At 48.9% G+C, this 22,399-nt stretch overlaps 6 protein-coding genes across 9 annotated transcripts; 3 read left to right on the top strand and 3 right to left on the bottom strand.

Moving 5' to 3' along the window:
* Positions 1-695: 695 nt before the first annotated feature.
* LOC117581302 (inosine-5'-monophosphate dehydrogenase) lies at positions 696-3,957 on the bottom strand. The gene is made up of 6 exons (XM_034268343.1): positions 3,859-3,957; positions 3,262-3,723; positions 3,007-3,157; positions 2,147-2,798; positions 1,501-2,041; positions 696-1,434 (listed from the first exon to the last, which is right to left on the bottom strand). The coding sequence occupies exons 2-6, from the start codon at positions 3,399-3,401 to the stop codon at positions 1,329-1,331; spliced, it is 1,590 nt and encodes a 529-aa protein (XP_034124234.1). The 5' UTR covers positions 3,402-3,723; positions 3,859-3,957; the 3' UTR covers positions 696-1,328.
* Positions 3,958-4,658: 701 nt separating this feature from the next.
* LOC117581305 (dnaJ homolog subfamily C member 25 homolog) lies at positions 4,659-6,284 on the top strand. Its single transcript, XM_034268348.1, has one exon. It carries the CDS (start codon positions 4,951-4,953, stop codon positions 5,950-5,952), a length of 1,002 nt encoding a protein of 333 aa, XP_034124239.1. The 5' UTR covers positions 4,659-4,950; the 3' UTR covers positions 5,953-6,284.
* LOC117580919 lies at positions 6,179-10,630 on the bottom strand. The gene is made up of 2 exons (XM_034267683.1): positions 9,581-10,630; positions 6,179-8,707 (listed from the first exon to the last, which is right to left on the bottom strand). Exons 1-2 carry the CDS (start codon positions 10,517-10,519, stop codon positions 6,815-6,817), a joined length of 2,832 nt encoding a protein of 943 aa, XP_034123574.1. The 5' UTR covers positions 10,520-10,630; the 3' UTR covers positions 6,179-6,814.
* Positions 10,631-11,042: 412 nt separating this feature from the next.
* Positions 11,043-12,882, top strand: LOC117581304. 3 transcript variants are annotated; one of them, XM_034268347.1, is made up of 4 exons: positions 11,043-11,169; positions 11,245-12,006; positions 12,070-12,388; positions 12,463-12,882. In XM_034268347.1, exons 2-4 carry the CDS (start codon positions 11,255-11,257, stop codon positions 12,748-12,750), a joined length of 1,359 nt encoding a protein of 452 aa, XP_034124238.1. In that variant the 5' UTR covers positions 11,043-11,169; positions 11,245-11,254; the 3' UTR covers positions 12,751-12,882. The 3 variants fall into 3 exon arrangements, with proteins under 3 accessions (XP_034124238.1, XP_034124236.1, XP_034124237.1); XM_034268345.1 differs by having other exon boundaries at positions 12,460-12,882; XM_034268346.1 differs by having other exon boundaries at positions 11,098-11,173; positions 12,460-12,882.
* A 290-nt stretch (positions 12,883-13,172) lies between these two features.
* LOC117581301 (chondroitin sulfate synthase 1) lies at positions 13,173-20,475 on the bottom strand. 2 transcript variants are annotated; one of them, XM_034268340.1, is made up of 6 exons: positions 20,154-20,475; positions 17,592-18,421; positions 17,384-17,524; positions 17,136-17,301; positions 14,607-15,020; positions 13,173-14,523 (listed from the first exon to the last, which is right to left on the bottom strand). In XM_034268340.1, the coding sequence occupies exons 2-6, from the start codon at positions 18,354-18,356 to the stop codon at positions 13,532-13,534; spliced, it is 2,478 nt and encodes an 825-aa protein (XP_034124231.1). In that variant the 5' UTR covers positions 18,357-18,421; positions 20,154-20,475; the 3' UTR covers positions 13,173-13,531. The 2 variants fall into 2 exon arrangements, with proteins under 2 accessions (XP_034124231.1, XP_034124233.1); XM_034268342.1 differs by having other exon boundaries at positions 20,197-20,475.
* Positions 15,176-16,814, top strand: LOC117581303 (alkaline phosphatase, tissue-nonspecific isozyme). Its single transcript, XM_034268344.1, has 2 exons — positions 15,176-16,525; positions 16,604-16,814. The coding sequence occupies exons 1-2, from the start codon at positions 15,229-15,231 to the stop codon at positions 16,786-16,788; spliced, it is 1,482 nt and encodes a 493-aa protein (XP_034124235.1). The 5' UTR covers positions 15,176-15,228; the 3' UTR covers positions 16,789-16,814.
* Positions 20,476-22,399: the final 1,924 nt, after the last annotated feature.

The following is a 22,399-nucleotide window of genomic DNA, read 5'->3' as shown; positions in this document are numbered from 1 at the left end:
CTTATCAAGGGTTAATCAACATCAGAATCATTTCGATTTATTACTAAATTCAACCTATAATCAAAACTAATTATTTATGTACTTGAATATATCGAAATAAATATCGGGATACAATTGGAATTCTTGCACCCATCAAGCATCATTACTTACTCTTCAAACATTCCGCTCAAATCTATTGTTCTTTCATCTCTACTTAGTCTCGGCACCAATTAATATGAGATCTTAGCACCTTTCGCACCTTTCCCTTTAGCCCTTTAGGAAACCCTATAAGGTATGTGCATGTACAGATAGAAGCGATAGGCAGGATTACTTTTGATTCGGGAGCAGCCCATGGAGTACATCAAAAAGCACGAGCAGTACTTATATGCAGTATATCCGATGAAGATATAAAATGCGAGTAAATATGTCCACATAACTGTACAGATCATGCGATATGCTTGCGAATCTCGAGTACACCGCTGGTATTGGTCTCTCCTCATAGCCGTAAGACAGTGGTTTTGGTTGACAACGCCCTGGGTTTTAAAGATAATATATGTATATGGTTGACTCTAGGTATAGTTTGTGCTTCAGAAACACATTGATTGATTATCTGGCATATTGCATATGTATTTCAAACGATTCCAAAAATTCAGAAAAAGGGAATGGGCTTCGTTGCTATTAAACCTTTTTGCAAATAAGTGCAGACATGAGACGGATTTATGCTACAGTTTCAGTTTACATTTAATAAGTTTGGCATAAGGAATAAAATGGTTCCCAATGAGAGGAGCTGCAGCAATAGTATATAGTATATAGTGTATGTATGCATGTATGCATCCATGCATGCATGCTACAATATATTACAAACAACAAAACCGGAATAGTGGATCCGATGTAGATATATAGTATACAAGTACATACATATGTCCAAATATTTGTACCGGTCGTGCGATAAACAGTGCATTTATGCAACTAACAAACGGGATAGGCGCTCTGTGGCCATAGCTACGAGATATTGTAGATATATAGACATTTATATAGATAGAGTGCATAGTTCTATACAGATTGTGGTCTGTAAACACTTAAGATTAGGTTTCTGTCTGCTCGGGCAGATGGATAAGGTAGGTATACACATGTATGTAAGGATAGTGTCGTTGATTCGAGGATGCCTCCTGCGTGGAACAGGAAAACTCTTAACTCTTCCGACATTATTTCCGATCGTACAGTCGGACAAAGTGATTCGGATTGGCTGCCCCAGATCGATGCGGGTGCTGGTGCTGTTGCTGTTGATGTTGCTGTGATGCAGGGGCAGCCAGTCCGCTGCCCGTGGCCGATGCAGCACTGGCCATATGTTAGAAGAGACGTTTCTCATAGCTGAAGAGGCCGTGAACATTGCCCTCCAGCTGAGCGGAATGGGTGCGCTTCATGAATCGCAGTTGGCCATTGTAGATCATCTCCCTGTAAATATTATTGCAATGCAGGAGTTCCATGGAGAGCTTTTAGGCTTTATGTTCAAGCACTCACTTCAATTTCTTAACGGAATTGGCTCCAATATCTTGGCAGCTATGCTGCAGTCCGCACTCCAGGTAGGGCAGATAGCGTAGTACGCTGCCCTTGTCCACTATACTGCCACTGACACCCTGGGCGACCTTCATCTTGTCCATCTCATTGTGGTAGTAGCGGGACATGGCCGCACCCTTCGCATCACCGCGTTCCATCGCCTCCAGCGATCCCATGCCTCTGTATTTCTTCAAACGTACGCCATCCGAGAAGAAGTACTCACCGGGTGCCTCCGAAGTGCCGGCCAGTAGGGAGCCCATCATCACGGCGCTGGCCCCCAAGGCTAAGGCCTTTACAATGTGTCCGATCGACTGGATACCGCCGTCGGCAATCACGGGCACGCCAAACTCCTTCGCATAGGTGGATACCTGATAGACGGCCGTTGCCTGGGGACAGCCGCAGGCCATCACCTCCTGGGTGATGCAGATGGAGCCAGAGCCCATGCCCACGCGTAGTCCGTCCACTCCCGCCTCGATAAGGTTCTTGGCCTGGGCGCGTGTTACAACTGGATTGGGGGGGAGCAGAAGCCACACAAAGGGAGGAGAGATTTAAGGACGATGATGTGGTTAGGATGTACTAATGAGGACAGTTTAGTGGATGAGCAACTTACCATTGCCGCCGATGACCTGCAGGTCGGGGTAGGTCTCCTTGATGAACTTAATCATCTCCACTTGATAAATGGAGTTTCCCTGCGACGAGTCCAGAATGATCACATCCACACCATTGGCCACCAGCAGCTGGAGCCGGGCCTTGTCCTCACCGCGCGTCCCAATAGCGGCGCCCACCAGCAGCTGCTTGTTGGAGTCCTTCGAGGCGTTCGGATAGGAGCGTGCCTTCTTAAGATCCGTGCGCGCAATCATGGCCACCAATTCGCCATCCTGATTGATAATCGGCAGTTTTCCCTTCTTGCTCTTCTCCAGAATGGCATTCGCCGTGGGCAGATTGATGCCATTGGGAGCGGTTACCAGTTCGGTGGTCATTATGTCGGCGAGAATTATCTCCGGCTGATTTTCACGGAAATCAATGTCCCTGGAGGTGACCATACCGAGGAGCTTGCCGCCCAGTTTGCCATTCTCAGTGACCGGATAGCCGGTGAAGCCGTTCTTTCGCCGGGCCTCGAGCACATCGCCGACGGTGTTGGTGGGCGACATCACGGACGGGTCGCGCATGAAGCCATGTTTGTACTTTTTAACCTTGTGCACCTCCAACGCTTGGTACTCCGGCGTGCAGTTGTGATGGATGATGCCGATGCCACCACACAGCTGCGCGTCGGACGACAGTGTCGAGTGTGAGAGTCCATCAGTGTGAGTGTGAGAAGCAGTCCAGGCCAAGGACGGGTAGCAGAGTAGTCAACGGTTAGCGGTTGAGCGGTTAGAGAGGCACAAAAGAGTGTTGAGTTACAACCACAGCTAGAGCGATCGAATCCGAGTCGAGCCCCCAATCCGATCTAGATTCTGAGACAGTACTCACCGCCATGGCTATGGCCATCTCCGATTCGGTTACGGTGTCCATGGGCGAGCTAACCAGCGGTGCCCTTAATGTAATTTTCTTGGTCAGCGGCGACCCAAGATCAACATCCTCGGCGGTGAAGTCTATATAGCCGGGCAATATGAGAAAGTCGCTGGGGATGTTGACATTGACATTGAGAGAGGATTAAGATGCCAGGGATGACAGCGATGTGTTGATTGATTGACTAAAAGATTTGTGGGGTGGCCCGACACTTACTTGTAGGTGAGTCCATCTCCATTCTGGAACAACTCCCTGCAGCTGAGGCCGTCCTGAAGCTGATCCTCAATGGATGATTCTCCTACATCCACAAAGCCATTGAGTTTGGGCTTGCTGCTGCTGCTACTTCTGTTATCCATCTCAGTGGCACGGTCGTCCGATTAACTTGGGCCAGACAAAGACGGCGATAACAATAAACAAAATAGGAAAAACTACCGCGAGCCAAGGGCCAAGATGAACAAAAGAGCTAAACAAAGCAGAATCTATGCCGCAGGTTTTTTATTGGGAGGTATGGGCGCTGCTCTGTTCCACAGACACACACCACACACATACACAGGTTCAATGAACTCCCGATGCGGCGGCGCTTTGTGGCAGCTGCGTAGCTCTGTGGATGCGGATGATTGCTGTCCAATTGTCGATGGAACAACGCAATTGCCAATTGCAGTGAGACGTAACTTTTTGCTGTGGCGGCGGCACAATGAAAAGCAGCATAGAAACAACGTTAATTGTAGTGTCTCTATTGCGTGGAATGAGCTCTGGACAGCGCTCCGGGCTTTGGGATGGGTGGAAGGCCGAGCACATGGTTTTGCCACTTACCAGTCCAGCCGTTTAACCGTGTAACGTATAGGGTATGAACGCGGCAAACGAAACGTGGATACGCATGGCAGCTGTGAACAGTGTGACCGGGGGTTCCTCGATTAAATATAGCGTTTGACTCTCAAAGACATACCGAAATATACCTTCCTTTTTTCCATTTTATACCAAAAATATACCGATCAAAATCATATTCCTCAATTTTGATATTCGAAACAATATTGAAAGCTAGTTAGGACACTCAGCACTAAAGGTATTATTTTATTCGATTCATCAATCAATTTTGTACAGTTCAGTTTATTATAAGGCCTCTTCTCTATTGGGTTGCACATAAAAAGAGGTTACAACAAAGAAGGAAAACCAAAATTTACTTTCATTTTACATTTACATTTAGTTATAGAGTAGCCGCACGATTGTTTTTGAACATTTTTTCTTGGGGCTCCGGTGGTTTGATGATGATATGATATGATATGATATCAACGGATTAATTTAGCAAGATATAGATTGTGGTCTAGTCAAGTCGACGTCTGTCAAGTGAGCGTTAGTAGTCGATAAGTTTTCAGAAAAGTTGAAAAAAGTTGAAATTTCAGGAAACAGCGGTCTGTTTTAGCATGAGAAAATTGATGCGGCATAGGTAAAGCTAAACTATATGAAGCCATACTTTATTATTAGCAAGATTAGTTCGCTTATTTACGCGGCCAGGCGATATATTATATCGACGATAGCAGTGTGAGCGCAGCTGGTCGTGCAAAAAAACTCTGGCTGAATTTGAAATTATCATATCGTCTTGAACGTAAACATCACAGTATATCGATATACCCATTCCTAGTTAAATCTATTCGTTTTGGCCTCGACTTGAGCGGGCTTAAAGCCGTAGGAGGGAAAGTTCTAACCTGCAAGCGGGCAGCAGACGCAAAAGCGGCCAGCACCAACGTACCCACAAAAACGAGCGGGCTTACCAGTTGCTCCCCCCCCCCCAGACGGTAACGAGACGTTGCCGCTCCGCTCTCCGCAGCCACAAACAGCTGTTGCCGAGCATTTCCTGCCACCGCTGCAACTCACTCCCACCGCACAGCAACGCCATAACCTGCCAACATGCGTCTCCAAGCTGCCTGTCTGATTGTCCTGGTGGCGCTGCCAACGCTGTGTCTGGGCCTGCTGGAGGGCCTGTACTGCGGCAAGGAGGACTGCTACGATGTTCTTGGCGTGACACGTGAATCGTCCAAATCGGAGATTGGCAAAGCCTACCGCTTGCTAGCACGCAAGTACCATCCGGATCTGCATCGCGGCGTCGAGGCCAAGGCCCTAGCGGAGGAGCAGTTCAAGCTCCTGGCCACTGCCTACGAGATCCTTCGCGACGAGGAGTCACGCAATGATTACGACTACATGCTGGACAACCCGGATGCATACTATGCCCATTACTATCGTTACTACCGCCGCCGCGTGGCGCCCAAGGTAGATGTGCGCATTGTGATCGTGGTGGTGCTGTCGATCATCTCGGTGATACAATACTACTCCGGCTGGCAGCGTTATGACTCGGCCATCAAGTACTTTGCTACGGTGCCCAAGTACCGCAACCAAGCGCTGGACATTGCTCGCGACGAGATACAGGAGCGCATCCAGAAGAAGGGCAAGAATCGCATGTCCAAAACGGACCAGAAGGAGGAGCTGGAGCGCATCATACGCAAGGTCATCGAGGAGAAGATGGACGTTCAGGGCGGCTATGCGAAGCCAACGCTGTGGGACGTGCTCTGGGTTCAGCTGCTCATTTGCCCCTACACTCTGATCTCGTTCATCGTGTGGCATGGCCAGTGGTTCTGGCGCTATACGATCCTCAAGCAGCCGTACGGACGCGAGCAGAAGCTGTATCTGGTGCGGCGCTATCTAAAGATGGGCCAGCATCAGTTCAATGCGCAGGACGACAAACAGATCGAAGAGTATCTACACCTGGAGCTGTGGAAGCGTGACAACTTCGAAGCGTGGAAGGCCGAACAGGACGAGGAGATGAAGAAGAAGCTGGCGGAGAATCCACGCTACAAGGCCTACAGGCGCTACATGAAGAACCATGGTCCCGGGCGTATCACCTTCGAGGATTAGCCAGAGCCCAGCCCTGAGAGCTCCCCACATACACACCGATGTTCAAGTTTTATTGTTCCATCTGTAACCCAACCGACTTCTCCCTTCCTTAGACTTCCCCTGCCCCCCATTCCTCGTTAGACAACACTCGTTTTTACATACATGCATACACATATATATATATATATAGATCTATTTTTTTTACGAACATTTTCAATGTCTAGGGCGAAAAAATGTAGATTTTGCATTAGCCTAACAAATAACTAAAAGTATCGTTCCATAACTTGTGGCGTTGACCCCGCCGCCACAGGCGACACAGCAGAGCCGCAGCATGAAACAAAAACAAAAACAAACCACGGACACATTCAAACCGGTTCAAGAACGTGGCCAAAACCTTCAGTTTTGTGCCATCTCAGCGCGGTACTACAGTGGAGGGCGGCTACGGCGAGCATAGCAACTATACTACTATTCTAGAACAATTAACCTATCTCCGGCACGGAGACCCCTGCCCCGTACGTCTTCTCTTCTCTTATACTTATAGCAAATATACGCTGAATGTTAAAATGTGAATGTGAGAATGTAATAAAACTACAATAGATAGAGATGATTGCTACCACATAATCTTACTGCTGGGGTGCCTACGGCAGCCACTCTTCTAGGTTTGCACAGTTGTTTTTCTCCGCCGCTGACGCGGCACCCCAAAATTGGATGCCGTGGCACATAATCTCCATTCTTCATGTGGCATAAAGTTTGGGCTGGCGTTTATACAGCTGCTGCTACAGAGAAATCTCCATCATTCGCATTCGCATTCACTACTCCTTCCACTACCTCAAAACGACTAGGGTGAGAGTGGGCGGGGTGGGATCGAGGCCGTATACTAATACTAGTCAATCAAATATTTGGAATCGTCAGCAAACTCCTCGGAGTCCAGCAGATCTCCGACAAGCGCATAGGGGTCATCCTTGACGGAACGCACGCTCTGGTGATAGACATCGACATCGACCTCGACATCGACATCGACATCGACATCGTCGAAGTCATCGTTCTCCGGTTCTGGATCTGCATCGTCCAGCTCCATTGCCTCTTTTTCGCCGGCAGCCTCCAGATCGTGCACGTCGGCATCGTCCTCCTCATTGAACATGAAATCGTGGGTGACAATACATTCCTCCAGCACCTTGGTCGGCTCGGCCCCAAGCATCAACTGGCCGATAGACAGTGTCTCCGGGACATGGCTCTTTTGCAGCTTGCGGCCGGCCGGACGCTTGGCTGTTGGTGCGGCCGTAGTGGCGCCGTTGTGCTGGTCCAGGTGGGTGGCCAGGTAGCTCTTTTTGGTGAATCCCTTGTCGCACTGCGTACACTGGAACTGCTTCTTGCCAGTGTGTGTGCGCCGATGCACGGTCAGCACGTGGGCGTAGGCAAAGCCCTTATGGCACACCTCGCACACATACGGACGCTCGCCGGTGTGGATGCGCTCGTGCTTTTTGCTGCTGCCAAAGTCCGAGAAGCGGCGGTCACAGTAGCGACACCCATAGGGCTTCTGACCTGTGTGTACGCGCATATGCCGGCGCAGCTCCACGTTCGATATGAAGGCCTTCTGGCAGACCTCGCACGGATAGGGACGCTCGTTGTTATGGCGCCGCATGTGTGCGTTTAGGGCATGCTGATACTTGTAGGTGTTCCCGCACACATGACAGATCTTGCGCGCACGCTCCGCATGGAGACTCGACTCCGGAATGACTATCTGTTGGCTATCGAACAGCACGTAGTCATCATCGTTGTCGACCTCCCTCTTAAAGATGGGTGTGACACGTTTGTATGTGCGTTTGCTTATATTGCATCGTTGGATCGTGTTGAGGGCGCGTGATGTCCGCGGAGCTGGTGGCGGAGGCGGTGGCGGTAGCTCATCCTGAGTCTCCTTAGATAGCGGCGTTTCGATTTCATAAGCATGTTCTGGGGTCGGGGGGTCCTCGTCCCAGGGTTGTGGGACGATCATCTTTTTATGTTCCTCATCCGACGAAACTGCGTCTAATGTCTGCTCCTTCATTGGCACCGTCTCCATGAGGGTGTCCAGCGACATGACCAGTGAATCGGAGGCATCTGGCAACAGGCCCAGTGAGTCTGAGTCCTCCCCGTCCCCCTGAAAGTACACCATTTTGGTGATGGGAAGATTCGGACCAGCCGTTTTGGTCGCTGCAGCTACAGTTACAGCTGCTGTGTTTAATGTCGAAACAGACCCTGTAGTTGGTACTGCAACTGCCCTGGGCGCTGCCGAGACTGCTCCCACCACCGTGCGACTTGCAGGAGGAATGGCTGAATCAACTTCAACGCGTTTGATTTTCAAACTGGATGGCAGCTTGACATGTTGCTGCTCCAAATCAAGTTTCAGCTGCTGATTCTTAGCCAATTCATCAACGTCGGCGATAGGACCACTGTTCGTCGCACTGAGGAATAGCTTTTCGATCAGCACACACTTCTCATAGAAGCGGTAGGCGACGGTCAGCTCACTGTGGCACTGCTCGCAGATCTTGTCCGGCCAGCGCTGCAATTTGAGATTCTCCAATTGCAGGTTAGTGCAATAGCGGATCTTGTCCGCAATCAGGGTGTGCGGCGGCTCCAAGTCATGGATGTAAATGGAGCTGTGGCCGGTCTCCTCATTCAGGCAGATCAGGCAGGCCACGTCCAGATTCACCACACGTGACGGCAGGTTGTTTGCCATTGGCTTATTATAGCAACAATTAGTTGCTGAACGCAATTTTACACAAAGACGCAGTTCCAATCAAAACACTGCTGTTGCTTTTTTCTGACTTAGTGATGGGCGTTTGCACCTATGAGCCTGCTACTCGATGATAAGTGTCTACATCGATAAGTGTGTATCGCACTTGTCGACCTTTCACGTACATGCATACATACATACATATGTATGGAAATGAATACCAGACGGTGCGCCGGCGTGAGCATGTTCAAACTTCAGAGAGCCTGGGGAATCCTTCCCTTTGGATTTTAAGCTGTACTGCCCATGCGGAACTCTCCAAGCGGAATTTATACTATAACATTTTCTTTCTTTTCTGTCGATCTCAATAAGAAAAATGATCGACTGTGAAGCTTATTCAGCTATGGAATACGATGGTGACATGTCCGAGTGATAAGAACAGACTGGTGTGGGTCTTACCCACAGTCAGCTGTCGAAAAAGGTGGGTGTGTTTCTTGATACTTTTATTCTTCAATATGAAGGTATTTATCAGATAAGACTATATATACACATATGTATTTCTAAACGAATATCCAATAAAATCGGTATTATTAGAGCTGCTTCAATTGGGAATTGGAGGGAGCAGTGCGGATGGTCCAGTCGATGGTAGCACTAACCATAATCCGTTCCTTCAGCTCTCGCACCGAAAACATTCTCCAATTTACGAACCTGGCTTACTCTTTCCACATTTGGCTAATCGACGGGCAATAACTTGAGTACATTCAGACATAGATAAATGCTTAGACAAACATACAATACATTTAACAGACATACACATATAAATATATAATACTTATTTATGGTAGATGGCGTGGAGGAGTGGGGCTCCACCCCACCACCTTTATACATCCAGGTCTGCTTCATGCTGCTTTATGAGCGGAGATGTCTTGAGGTGCTTCAAGTGCGTGTTGAGGGCGTACTGATAGTAGCTGTGGGTGCAGATCTTTGGCGCACGCCCCGGTTGACTGTGCGCCTTCTTACTTTGTTTATATTAGATCGTTGGATCGTGTTGAAAGCCCGAGATGGCGGCGGTGGTGGTGCTGGTGGAGGAGGAGGCGACACCGGTGTCTGTTCCACCACCGTCTCTTCCATTGTAATTTCATAGAAATGTTCTGGGGCATTGTCGTAATCCCAATGACTTGGGATGATCATTTTTCCACCCTCCTGATCGGATGTATCCCCCGGCTGCTCCTTCATGGGCACCGTTTCGATGAGGGTGTCTAGGGACATGACCATTGATCTAGATGCATCTGGTATCTGGGGCATGGAGTCTGTGTTCTCCTCACCTTCCTGACAATACTCCACCTTGATCACTGGCAGATTCGCTGTTGGGCCATACGCCGTTGCGGATGTCGCACTGGCACTTGCACCGGCACCTGCATTTCCCCGTACCGCTGAAGCTGGACCTATCGTACGACTGGCAAGAGGAGTCTCTGCATCCACGTCAACGCGTTTAATTTTTAAACTTGGCGGAAGCTTGACGTGGTGCTGTTCCAGATACAGCTTCAGCTGCTGGTTCCTGGCCAATTCGTCTGCATCGACGGTTTGCGAGCTGTTTGTCGCAGTGAGGAATAGCTTTTCGATCAGCACGCACTTTTCATAAAAGCGGTAGGCGACAGTTAGTTCGCCATGACACTGGTCGCAAATCTTGTCAGGCCAGCGCTGCATTTGCAAACTCTCCAGTTTCAGGGTGGTGCAAGAGCGAATCTTGTCCGCAATCAAGGTGTGCGGCGGCTCCAAGTCATGGCTGTATATGGAGCTGTGGCCGGGCTCCTCGTTCAAGCAGATTAGACAGGCCAAGTCGAGATCCACCACTCGCGACTCCAGGTTGGTTGCCATTTGCTTATTATAGCAACAATTAGTTGCTGAACGCAATTTTACACAAAAACGCAGTTCCAAACAAAACACCTCTGCTGTTGCTTTTTTTTAATTTAGCGATGGGCGCTTGCACCTATGTATCTGATGGAATGCATCGATAAGTGTCTATGTCGATAAGTGTGTATCGCATCGGTAGACATTTCACGTAGAACAGAATCACTCTTTGTTCCTGTTGTGATTCCAATTTCTGAATAGTTATAATTTCTGGATTTTTTTTTTGTACAGAAAATCTTTAATAATATAAAAGTATTACTCATATTTTAGAATGATTTTATATAGTATTGATTTTTGTTCCGGTGTTTCTCTTGAATCTTATATTGTATTGGAATATCATTCATTATTGTGGATTACTTCAATGTTTAGGCAGTTTTGAGCTGACTTTTGAGGAGAAATTTTTGTTGGCTGCAATTTAAGATGGCGGTAAGCAAAACAGACCAAGACAAAGTTAAAAAAGCAGTGCGGTGGAACTAGTCCCTATATTGTTATGTTACCTCTCCCGCCATTGCGATAGTGAATTAAGCCGATATATCCAGCCATCGATGATTTCGACCATCGTTGAAAATCAACAAAAGAAAATGCAACAAAGTAGGCGGATCAGATCAAGATAAAGCATAAGTACACTTTCGACTGCCTAAACAAACCTTTATCCCAGGAGGTAACTCATATTTTTACGCAACTTCTACTAGATCGTATGCAATGGAACTTCATTTTGAACATCCTCTAAACGCGCACATCAAGCAGCTAATGAACTTCTTCACGGCTGTAGAGGATAAGGATGCTTATATTTCTCCGGTACTGTTCAAACGATGCGGCGTGCTCATTCGCTTTCACATCGAGGACGTGTCCGATCGTGGAGACCTTAGCATCGCTAACATCAGCAAGTATTGGGAAGCCTACTGTCAGAATCACGGTCGGAAGATGCGCCTGAGCACGATAACGGACAAGAAGAATGGCCTAGTGTTGCCCGATGAAGAGTCAATGCAGGGTCTGATCGAGTATTCCAAAGACTGGGTGTTCCCCCTTCAGGAGATCACGCCCCTCTACAAGGATCGTTGCACGTTTAGTTTCCAGCGTCGTCCGATTATTTCTTACGTGCTGAGCACGGTGCTGAAGCAGGGCGCTCGCTATGGCCACCACTTGAAGTCGGAAAAAGCCCCCACCTTGTGCCTCGATCAGAGCCCGAGCTCGCACTATACTCTCGACGATGGGACCGAGCAGCTAGCTCACTATCGTCTCCGTCAGCTAAGAGGGATTACTCGTCGCCTAATGGCCTACTCCACCTGGCGCCTGGTGGATCCAGATCAGCAATCTGATGACACACTCCGTGTGATCGTGGAGACACAACGCTGCCCCACCCAGCCTACAGATCACGTATGTCTGGTCTGTGGACCCGTACTGGAGCCCGTCGACAAGGCAGCTACCAAAATGGACAGAGATAGCTACGTTGCGTGAGTCTTACTCGCTATTACCTGTCATGCCATCCTTTCTATCTCTTTCTATTCCATGGACAGGCTGCGCTCCAAGGACATGATACTCATGGCCATGCATCGTAATGGCGTCCGCCTGGGAAGTTCGCGCGGCGACTTTGATTCCCTTATCCAGCGCTTGGGCGCTGCTGCCGTGCTTGTGGATTTGTTTGAGGTGCGTCACGCCTCGGCGGCTACTGTGGTGCGCAATGGATCGGGCAGCTCCAAGGGGGCTTCGTACATACTGTACAATTCGGCCCGCTTGGAGACGCTGCTGCGTACCTTCAATACCCAGGTGGAGGCTGGGATCTACCAGCCACTGCCTCCGCTGGCCGACATCGATCTCAGTCTATTGGAGGACGATGTGAGTGTTGAGTTGAATCCCCATGAAGAGAAAGACACCATGGCAATAACGCAACTTTGCGAACGGTTTTGCAGCTCGACTGGAAACTGATATATGGCCACCTCCTGCCCTTCCCAGAGGTGGTCGAGTCCACGATGAATCTGCTGCACCAGGGCCAGTGTGACGTGCACCTGTTGGTGCGCTACATCAACAGCCTGGCCGTGCTCTTCAGCCGCTACTACCGCCAGAAGAGGATCCTCGTGCAGATGCGGGACCATCTGATGCCAGTCCTCTATGCCCGTGTCTACCTTGTCATGGCGGTTCGTCAAGTGCTCAATGTGGCCCTCTCACTGCTCGGCATAGAGCCCGTGTCTTATATATAGATATACAATCTAAGTAGTAGTTATTTATACACATGCTCACTGACAAAATGACCAGTCGCTGCGACAGCTCGCCACTGACCATTGACCCCATTGGCTCATGTATTGATATAAAACTCTTCTGTGGTATATGCATTTGTTTCTGTTCCTGCCTGTGCGTTTATTGTTGAACAATCATTTTTGTTATTGTTATAGTTGTTATTTTCGGAATTGTTATCTCTCTTCGAGTGGTGGGGTGTTTTCAGGTTGGGTTGGATTGGATCCCATCCCATCCAAGTGTTGCGATATTTGGGAATAGGATTAGTTATTGCATTTAATGGTACCATCCATGAGGAGTGCCTCTCAAGTTAATTAAAGAGGAAAAGTTTTGGTTTAAAATAATTTATAATGTGTTTTTAATTTATATACAAATTGTTCGCTTATAGACTAAATATTTTATTATCGTTGGAGCGAATTTTGAGGTAAAAGTCAATCGGAATCAACGGCCTGGAGCTATCAGGCCATCATACTCCGTGATTCCAGACACCACCCTGGGATTATCCTAGTTACGAATCTAGCTGCTGGTCTTTGCTTAGTCTTGGCTTTATGGACTTATCACTGGCAGCAGGTGGGTGTCTCATGCACAGACACACTAGGAATAACACTTACAAGGATACGATGGGACATTCACACACACACACACACACAAAACACAGATGGGGAACCATTATCTGATTAATGTTAAGATTAAAACGTAGAACATAATACTATATATGGCAGCAGGAGGTTTAGGGATGGAGATCCATCATCTGGCCTGCTGCTGCTGCTGCTTCTGCCTGTTGAAGTCTGCGATGAAGCGAAAATTGTCACGGCTGTTGTAGAAAAGCTGCTCCATCAGCCTGGTGCTTCCCAAAGAGTTGGCCTTGGTGCCCAGACACATGTTGTACTGAGCGGCCTCCAGCTGGATGTCGCAGCTGATGTCGTGGTAGACGTGGACGAGAGTTGGGTCCGGTGCACGGAATACACTGAGGCGACGCCACTGATCTGCGGCCTCGTTATAGTCCAGTGGCAGCTCTGCGGTGTTGGAAAGGAAGCCTTGTTGGCGGGTGCCCACGCGAACAATCTTCTCGAGAAACTTGACATCCTCCAGACCCCAGCCGGTTATGTCCTTGTCGAAGCCATTGATGTCCTCGTCCAGTATGTCCGACTTGTAGATGGCGCATATACCGAACCCGAACTGCCTAAAGTACCCGTTCTCATCGTCGATGGGCGGAGGCAAGTCTCCCGTGCCGCCATCCGAGCGACGCTGCGGATCGTACTGACTGAACACAATGGGCAGATAGACCTGTCGCCCCCGCTGCGTGTGCATCCGCACCCGCTGCAGCGTGGTCACCTCGAAGACCATGTCCACATCGATGAACAGAATGATGTCCGCGGGCTGGATGTAGGAGGAGCGGGCGGCAACATCCAACGCCACACCGCGGGAGAAGGAGCCACTGCGCTGGATCCAGTTCACCTGCTGGTACACGTGACGGCCTCGCAGATGGCTCAATAACTGCAGGTGATCGCCCAGCTCCTCTGGAGCTCCAAATATCACCACCAGCAGGTCGCAGTGCTGCTCCGCTTTGATGCATATCCGCTCGTAGGTGCGCAAGAATCTCTCAAAGGTACCCAGTCGTCCGGAGATCGGCAGCACGAACACAATTTTGTCCTCTGCCTGAGGCAGCAGGCCGCTGGCCATCGTAAAGTGGCTGCTCAGGCGCGCCATGCCACTGTGAAGGATGCTGCCCAGCAGACCTGAAAGGAGTCCCAAATTAATTTAAGATATATTGGCTTGGCGTACGCAGATGCGGGCTGCGGGTGTGCACAACGAAACTCACTCTGCTGTAGGGTGACATTGTAGAAATCCTCATCGAACTCCTTCACAAAGATGCCCGTGAAGGCACGCTGCACGTACAGGTGTCTGCGGACGGGCACAGTCATCTTCTTGCCCCGATACTTCTTGTAGATGAGCAGCAGATCCAGGATGAGGTCCTGCCCATGCAGGGAATCCAGTCGATGGTAGCCGTACAACAGCTCCCGGAACTCAATCACCCGTCCACGTTGCCTGGAATAGTTATTGATGTTCTCCATAACTTCGGTGATGACATCCTCGAGTCCCTCGCGCATCGACGAGTCGATTTTCTGCTTTGGATTCGCCGAGCTGGCCGAGTAGAGGCTTCGTGCTATGAACGACCAGTCCAGCAGATCGTCCGTGCTCCCCGGCACAAATTTGTTCAGTTCGGGGCTGATTCCTGTTGGAAAACGAACGCTCAAATGAGTAATCGATCGGTTGATAAGTGTTCGGTTTGAATGCCAATGCTGGGCGAATGCTAAAGTATACCAGGAAGGCAGGAGGCCTTGGATGTTTTGGGTTTGCTGTAACCATATTGGTTGACGTCTGATTGGCAGGCAGTCAGTCAGTACTGAATTCCCAGTGTACACAAATAAAATTATTGGAAGATGCCACCCAAAAAGTCGGGCCAGATGCGGCTACCACTCTTGCCTCTGTCGTTACTGGTGTTCCTGTCGCTGCCAGTGGCCTTATGTGCCAATGTCCCACCGCTCTCGATGCAGGGGAGGGAGCAGACAGCGCAAAAGCCGATGGGAGAACCAGCCGATGAGGAGCTGACGGTCAGGTATTGGCTGAGGCAGGGGCGCGCTCAAGTGGCGGCTCGACTGGAGCGCACCCAGGACACGGTCACGAATGGGCGTAGGGCCAAGAACATCATCATGATGCTGGGCGATGGCATGTCCATCACCACGCTGACGGCGGCGCGCATACTGAAGGGCCAGCGCCAGGGGCACAGCGGCGAGGAGAGCCAACTGGCTGTCGAGAACTTCCCCTACTCCGGCCTCTGCAAGACCTACTGCACCAATGAGCAGGCCCCTGACTCGGCCTGCACGGCAACCGCCTACTTGTGCGGGGTGAAGACCAGCAAAGGCACCGTTGGCCAAAGCGCCTCCGGCGAGACAGTCGAGTCACTCAGCATGTGGGCGCATCGCGCGGGCAAGGCCACAGGGCTGGTGACGACGACACGCGTGACTGATGCCAGTCCGGCGGCGGCCTATGCCCACGTGGCCAAGCGCAGGGAAGAGCTGGAGGTCGCCCGCCAGCTGGTGGAGGAGCAGCCGGGCCGCCACTTCAAGGTGATCCTAGGCGGTGGACTGGGCAAGTTCAATTTCGAGCGAAGCGACGGCCGGGATCTGGTGCAGCAATGGAAGTCGGCCAATCCGGAAGGCTGCTACGCCCGCTCCATCAGCGAGCTGCGCGACTGCGTCAGCTGCAATGGCAGCATACTGGGACTGTTCAGCGACAGTCACATGGGCTTTCACCTGGCCCACCAGGCACACAAGGAGCAGCCAAGCCTCAGCGAGATGACGGCCGTGGCCATTGAGCGCCTGTCGGAACATCCCGACGGTTACTTTTTGTTCATCGAGGGCGGCCGGATCGACCACGGGCATCATGAGACACGCGCCGGGTATGCCCTGGACGAGACGCTCGAGTTTGATGCCGCCATTGAGATGGCCCTCCGCCTGACCGATCCCAAAGAGACGCTCATCGTCGTGACTTCCGACCATTCGCACACCCTAACCATGTCTGGGTACGCGAAGCGCGGCACTCCCATCTTGGGATTGGACCAGCTCCAAAAAGACTTGAATGGTGTCCAGTACAGCACCCTTAACTACGCCATCGGCAAGTGGCAGAGCCACGGCAAAGACGGCAGACGCGAAAATCCCGGGAAGACCCTCACTCAAAGTACGTGGCACCTGAATCTGAATCCTCTCCGTTATCGATGTTTCTAAAATTGAGCTCTGCTTCTTTGCTCCCTTGCAGCTTCCTTGACGCCCAGTTACATTCCCGGCTTTAAGGGCGTTCACTCGGGCGAGGACGTGGCGGTCTTTGCCATTGGCCCACAGTCGCATCTTTTCGGCGGGATCATGGAACAGAATCTGCTGCCCCACCTCATGGGCTATGCGGCGGATCTGGATTCACTGCGAAACGTCGACACATCTATCTAAGTTCTTTTTCCTTTTCGTTTTGGCGTTCTCTCAAATAATAAACAAAAAATGTTTAAAAAGTGTGTAATGAAGAAAATTCAAACAGCTGTTTCGCGGTAACCCATGCTGCTAACGATAGTGAGTATGGCGATACATATTTCCGTATATGGAATATCGATATTGAGCAACAAAGTAGGGCAATTAGTGTTATACCTACTGTTATAATACAAATAACTATCTTTGTGTGCCGCTAAATGCGTATCCAGCTTTCGTTTGACTTTGACTTCGCAATAATCAAGCTGACTCTAGGCGAAACTCAAAACTAAAACCGTACGTGTTGGAACGTACGGACAAGTATGGTGACTTACCTAGTATATTGTGATCCTGAAAGTGTCTCTTGCCCGAATCGCTGTCCGGCGAGACGCTGGGTAGCATATAGGTGCTGTCGTCGGGCACCTCCAGATACTTGGCCATGCGCTTAATGTCCCGATGCAGCAGCAGAGATTCCTGCCGCATCTCCTCCGCCTTCAGGCCCTGCTTGGTGGGGAGAAAGTGGGATTGAGGAGTGCAACTGCAAACTGCATTGTGTGACGTGTGGAACTTGTGTCCTACGTACCTGTATGTAAGAGTGAAGGCGATACATTAGCGGCGCCTGCTTGATGGGATGTAGGGTGATGGCGTTGTGGATCTCCTTGCGCTTCAGCTTGCCCGTGTATGCATTTCGACCGCTGGAGTTGTGCCGCAATATGTACTGCATCTAAAGGAGCGAGAGAAGTTAGCACGGGAATGGCACGGAAGGAATGGAGACGGCTGCGTTCGGCTACCTCGTAGTTCCAAGTGCAGGGAATGCCCGCAAATTTCTGGACACAGCGGCCCACCTCCACGTCCTCGTGCGTACTGTACAGATTCTTAAGGCAGGTGGGTATGTGGGGTGCCACGCGCCTTAGTGTCTCACTGCTGAGTATCACGCCCGGCCCGCCCATGCAGAAGTTCTCGTCAAACTCCAAGGAGAGCAGGCCGAACTCCTCGCTGTTGCCCTTGCCCGCCTGGCCGATGAACTGCGGCTTGGAGCTGTCGATGGAGCGCAGGAAGCGCTCCAGCTTATCCGGCTCCATGTACACATCGTCGTCGGCCCGAATAAACCACTCGAATCGGTCGATATAGTGCTCGTACATGTAGTACAGCATCATGAATGACTTCTTCTGCGGCGGATAGCGGTCGTCGACGTTCTTCAGCCCCACCACTGGCAACTCCTCCGAGTAGCTGCCCTCCGAGCTGAAGAACGCAATCCGGCCCGGCACCTCCTTGCCCCACGTATCGTACACGGCTCTCGCGCGTCCCTCCAGAAAGCTCTTGGCCGTCATCACACCCACGAACACGAGATTCCGCTGTGAGTTCTGTATGGTGTCCTCATCCTCTAGCCCAATTATCTCGTTGGGTGTCTTTAGGTTCGTCGGCCGCAGGTTGCACCGCTTCACAATCTCCAGCGCGCGGTAGTTCTTCAGCACGGTGCCGATGCAGAGACCCAGCGCAATACCAAAGCAGGCAATTATAAGCGTTTTGCGCTTGGTCATCGTGTGCTGCAGCATGGTGAGGGCTCAGGTGTGAGTATACTCGGACCCTCAGCAAGCGGGGCACATGTGCTTCTGATTCGCTGTGCCAGAGAAAGAGGGAAATGTTGATTTTGATTTTCGTTTGAAGGGGAAAGGCAAACTGATGGCTCGTGGGCGCGTGCCCAACATGAAATATTACTCATCTGGCAGAGTACACTGTAAACCCCCCCTACACACTGCCTGAAGCGATCTTTTGTGGAAAATGTATCAATTCATAGAAAAGCGAACGATCGCTTGAGGACTCCACTAATAGAACTATCCCGATTTTGGAATATCATTTGCTCTGAGACGGTGAAACTCTATTCCATTTCACGATTCTACCACATACATCTGTAAATGAAAACGTTTCTGCATGCATACATGCATACATATTTATATATATATGCATGTATGTGTATGTACATATGCGTAGGTCAATACGAATTTCGATATTCTTAAACAAGTGTTGAATGTGCACACACACATACTCACTGACTCGTAAATATTTGCATTTCCTTGGCTCGGCCGTCTGAGGCAAACACATATTCCAAGACCCACGGGGACACTTGAGTCGAGATTTAAAAAAAACGCTGGGTTCGTCATTTAGCGGCGGGGGACTTGGTTGGGTGTCTGCTTACTAAAGTAAGAATACGAATACGAGTACGAGCATGATTATGGGTATGTAAATATGTACATCTGCATGTATGTGATGTGTGTGTGTTTGTACGATCGCGTCGTTTCTGCGATGTTGCCGCTGTAAATTGGACATCGCACAATTGAATCGTGCGGGCAATTGAGAGCCACCTTACGGTGAGAGTCGTCTCTAGTAAATCTGGCGTTTTCCTACGTACGGAATACAGCAAAATGCTAATTAAATAAACAAACAGCGCGGCAAGCTATTTGGTTTACAAATCAAAGGCCGGCAAAACGTAAACTGGAGCAGCGCACACACATGCACACACACAACCACCGCCTCAGAATGCTTCATTAGAATTTAGAATCGGTTCTATTGGATTCGAGTTAGATCGGATTGGAATGTATTGGATGGGTATTGACGCACGACCTTCTCTCTGACGCTGCCCCTCACCTGAGGTACTCAAAGACTGATTCACCTGTCCAGGTGCTCTTTTCTGCTCTGCATTACTCTAATTTGATCTGTGTGATCGACCTGGCCAACCAGCTGATGGCAGCCACCCACCCAGTGGGTGCTCTCTTTCATTTGGAAGATTCTCCCGTGCGTATCTTTATTATGCAATCGAACGAGTTCGATGGACTGCTTATACTTAATTTACATTCGTATAATCGCACTGTTTTCCCACAATATCACACACACTCTCTCTCTCTCTCTCTCCTCTCTCTATCCAAAGACAAGGTCTCCCTCAGCGTGGAGAGCTTCTGGCCATTGCTGGAATGGAGGGGGCGCTAAGTAGTAGCTCGTAGATTAGTTGATTGTCGCAAGTGTTTTGGTGGGACCTTGACAGCGGCTCGAGACGTCAATGGGTCGCTATTGATTATTGTTTTTGTCCCTAGTGGTTTTGCTTTTAATCTGAGCTTGCGTTCAATGATCTCTCTTTTTGAATTAAAATTATGAATTTTCAGCTTTTCAGAATTTGCTTTATCAGACTTATAGAAGGATTATCCTTACTTCGATCTCGAATAGAGAGTGAATCGTATTTATTTGTTTTATTGATCAATCGTCGAGTAGTAAATTAACACTTTTTCAGTATAGACCTCAAATGTTGCACTTTTTAATGTTTGTACTATGTATGAGTGATCTGATAGAAAGCACTTTACCACTTAAAATGGGAGTCCCACACGTTTGGCGCACTTGGCTCGCCAGTTTCCGCCGATCACGTTTCCGCCAATTGCTCACTTTGCACTTTTTTCCTCATACAGTGGCCATGCATGGATCGGGTGTTTCCTGGTGAGTTCTTGGGGGTCTGGTGAAAATTGAAGATGGGAGATTGGAGGGTTAGGGTTACACTTGGCCACAAGGCACTCGACTGTTGACACTTGGACGGTGCGGTGTGTATCTGTCTCGTTTGTCGTTTGGCGTCAGGGGCCTCGCAATGCCCTGCCGCTCACAGAAACGCACTCACAGCCACACTCGGTTCGACAGACAAGCAGCGCACAGATACGATTACGCATACATTGGCAAGGGAATGAGCACACACGCGGTTTAATTATTATTAGGTTTTGTTGCTGCTGCGGCTGTTACGACGATAAGTTCGCAAAGGTCGATCCACGATTCACGCAATTCCACAACTCACGAAAAAAAGATAATAAAAGAGCACACTCTCGTAAAAACGCAACACCACTTACTTGTTATTAAACTATTTCCCCCAATTTCATTTCTTAACACAGGAGAAAACCGGTACAAGAACAAAAAACAAAAATAAAAAACAAACCCGCCGAAGAAAAAAAATGTTTCTATTGCGACTATCGACGATACTATCGACAACTACCGATGGTTTAAAATGTACTATCGTCCACGATCGATAGTTCTCCACCTCTAACATGTATGTTAACCGATAACATTGAAGAATTTGAAAAATAGCGCGCGCCACAATACAGAAGAGAAATTCTATTTTTGTGCCTATCAAATGCACTGGCGCTAAGCAGTCTAAATAAGGTTAAAACTGAAAAGATAAATTCAAAACAAATTAACATCAAACGTAAGAATTGAACATAAGTGGTTCCTTAATTAAACTACTTGTTGCTTGCTTCTACGACCTTGTTTAGGTCACACACCTTGCATTTTTCCATAACATGATTATTTTCTTGTCTTCCAATACTTTTCTTAGCGCTTGAAGCGCCTCTTGTCTCATGCAGCTATGTAGAAAATGTGTCGAAATGCCATTTAAAAGAAGTGCCCTGCTACATCTAATAGGTGACTAGGATCGTGATAGATATATATGTAGATATGCATATAAGTACGCATCGAAGTTATATAGAACACTGGCTCCATCCGGCAGGAGTATGTGATTCAACAGTTTCGTAGTAGCCAGCGTTGAAAGGTTGACAACAAATGGCTAGATGAAAAAAAGCTTGCCTAAAGTCTACACGCTTTTGAAATTTGTGTGTCTTGGGTTTTCTACAAGGCACGCCATCTGACGCTAATTGTTTGGTTTGTGTCCTTGCTAAGTCATGTAGCTTGCTGAATGTACATACATACATCCTTTTTCTTCTTCCTGTTTTAAAATTTTATCCTTCTGCCGTTGACCTTAAGAAATTAACCCTCGTCGGGAACTTGGCGGACTCTTCGCAAGGCCGAATATCAAAATCGCAACTGTAGGAGAGTTCTCACTTCCAAAATACTATCACGGAGAACAGTTCCCTACCATCAAATTTCTCTAAAACGGCAACGTATAAACGTGTCGATCTACCCATTCAAATGTCTGGAGGAATGTACATGGCTTTACATGGCTGAACGGAAGGAAGGACAGGTACTGGTACTGTGGCACTGTGGGCAGTGAGCAGGGGGCAGGGGGCAGGGTTATGTTGTGCTTTGTGTAAATTACGACTAACACTATATATTTTTGCATTTTGCATTTTACATTTAAGCGATTTTTGCATATAACATTAGCTTAATGCCATCATAAATTGTGTGCTCAAATCGAACGGCAATAAATACATTAGCCCCCGGTTCGCGGCTCTGTCCCTCTCTGCTCCGTTTCGTTTCGTTTCGTTTTGTCCCGTTCGGTTTGGTTCGGTTGGGGGCGGGTACTGTGGCTCGGCGGTGGCTCATTGAATTTCAAAATGATGCTAAAGTGAGAAAAGCTTTCAATTGAATTTAATGTGAAAAGTTGATATGCAAATGAGCCGCGATCTCTGCGATGCTGTTTACTTTATTTGTTATTTATTTATTTATCTATCTATTTTGCTGTCGTTTTGCTAGTTATACTCTTTCGATGGGGCATCAGCTACGTGCAGAAGTGCTGTTCATTGTACATACAACACAGAAACGAAGAAATTCCAAATCTCTGACGTTCCATGCATATCTTTGAATGGAGTTACAGGAACGTACGTTTACAATTGCC

The sequence above is a fragment of the Drosophila guanche genome, unplaced genomic scaffold (genome assembly GCF_900245975.1).
Source record: "Drosophila guanche unplaced genomic scaffold, DGUA_6, whole genome shotgun sequence".
Taxonomy (NCBI): domain Eukaryota; kingdom Metazoa; phylum Arthropoda; class Insecta; order Diptera; family Drosophilidae; genus Drosophila; species Drosophila guanche.
Note: the sequence above shows the minus strand (reverse complement) of the source record. Positions and strands in the feature narration are given on the sequence as shown.

Excerpts from the sequence above, each read along its gene's own strand:
- LOC117581302 (XM_034268343.1), bottom strand. The coding sequence starts at position 3,401 with ATGGATAACAGAAGTAGCAGCAGCAGCAAGCCCAAACTCAATGGCTTT. Across the intron at positions 2,799-3,006 it reads AGATGGCCATAGCCATGGCG|CTGTGTGGTGGCATCGGCAT; the intron begins GTGAGTACTGTC and ends TCCGACGCGCAG. Across the intron at positions 1,435-1,500 it reads AATTCCGTTAAGAAATTGAA|GGAGATGATCTACAATGGCC; the intron begins GTGAGTGCTTGA and ends TAATATTTACAG.
- LOC117581305 (XM_034268348.1), top strand. The coding sequence starts at position 4,951 with ATGCGTCTCCAAGCTGCCTGTCTGATTGTCCTGGTGGCGCTGCCAACG.
- LOC117580919 (XM_034267683.1), bottom strand. The coding sequence starts at position 10,519 with ATGGCAACCAACCTGGAGTCGCGAGTGGTGGATCTCGACTTGGCCTGT. Across the intron at positions 8,708-9,580 it reads GTACGCCCTCAACACGCACT|TTGGAACTGCGTCTTTGTGT; the intron begins TGAAGCACCTCA and ends GCAGTGTTTTGA.
- LOC117581304 (XM_034268345.1), top strand. The coding sequence starts at position 11,255 with ATGGAACTTCATTTTGAACATCCTCTAAACGCGCACATCAAGCAGCTA. Across the intron at positions 12,007-12,069 it reads GACAGAGATAGCTACGTTGC|GCTGCGCTCCAAGGACATGA; the intron begins GTGAGTCTTACT and ends TTCCATGGACAG. Across the intron at positions 12,389-12,459 it reads TCAGTCTATTGGAGGACGAT|CAGCTCGACTGGAAACTGAT; the intron begins GTGAGTGTTGAG and ends CGAACGGTTTTG.
- LOC117581303 (XM_034268344.1), top strand. The coding sequence starts at position 15,229 with ATGCCACCCAAAAAGTCGGGCCAGATGCGGCTACCACTCTTGCCTCTG. Across the intron at positions 16,526-16,603 it reads CGGGAAGACCCTCACTCAAA|CTTCCTTGACGCCCAGTTAC; the intron begins GTACGTGGCACC and ends GCTCCCTTGCAG.
- LOC117581301 (XM_034268340.1), bottom strand. The coding sequence starts at position 18,356 with ATGCTGCAGCACACGATGACCAAGCGCAAAACGCTTATAATTGCCTGC. Across the intron at positions 17,525-17,591 it reads CCTGCACTTGGAACTACGAG|ATGCAGTACATATTGCGGCA; the intron begins GTAGCCGAACGC and ends TCGCTCCTTTAG. Across the intron at positions 14,524-14,606 it reads CAATGTCACCCTACAGCAGA|GTCTGCTGGGCAGCATCCTT; the intron begins GTGAGTTTCGTT and ends GACTCCTTTCAG.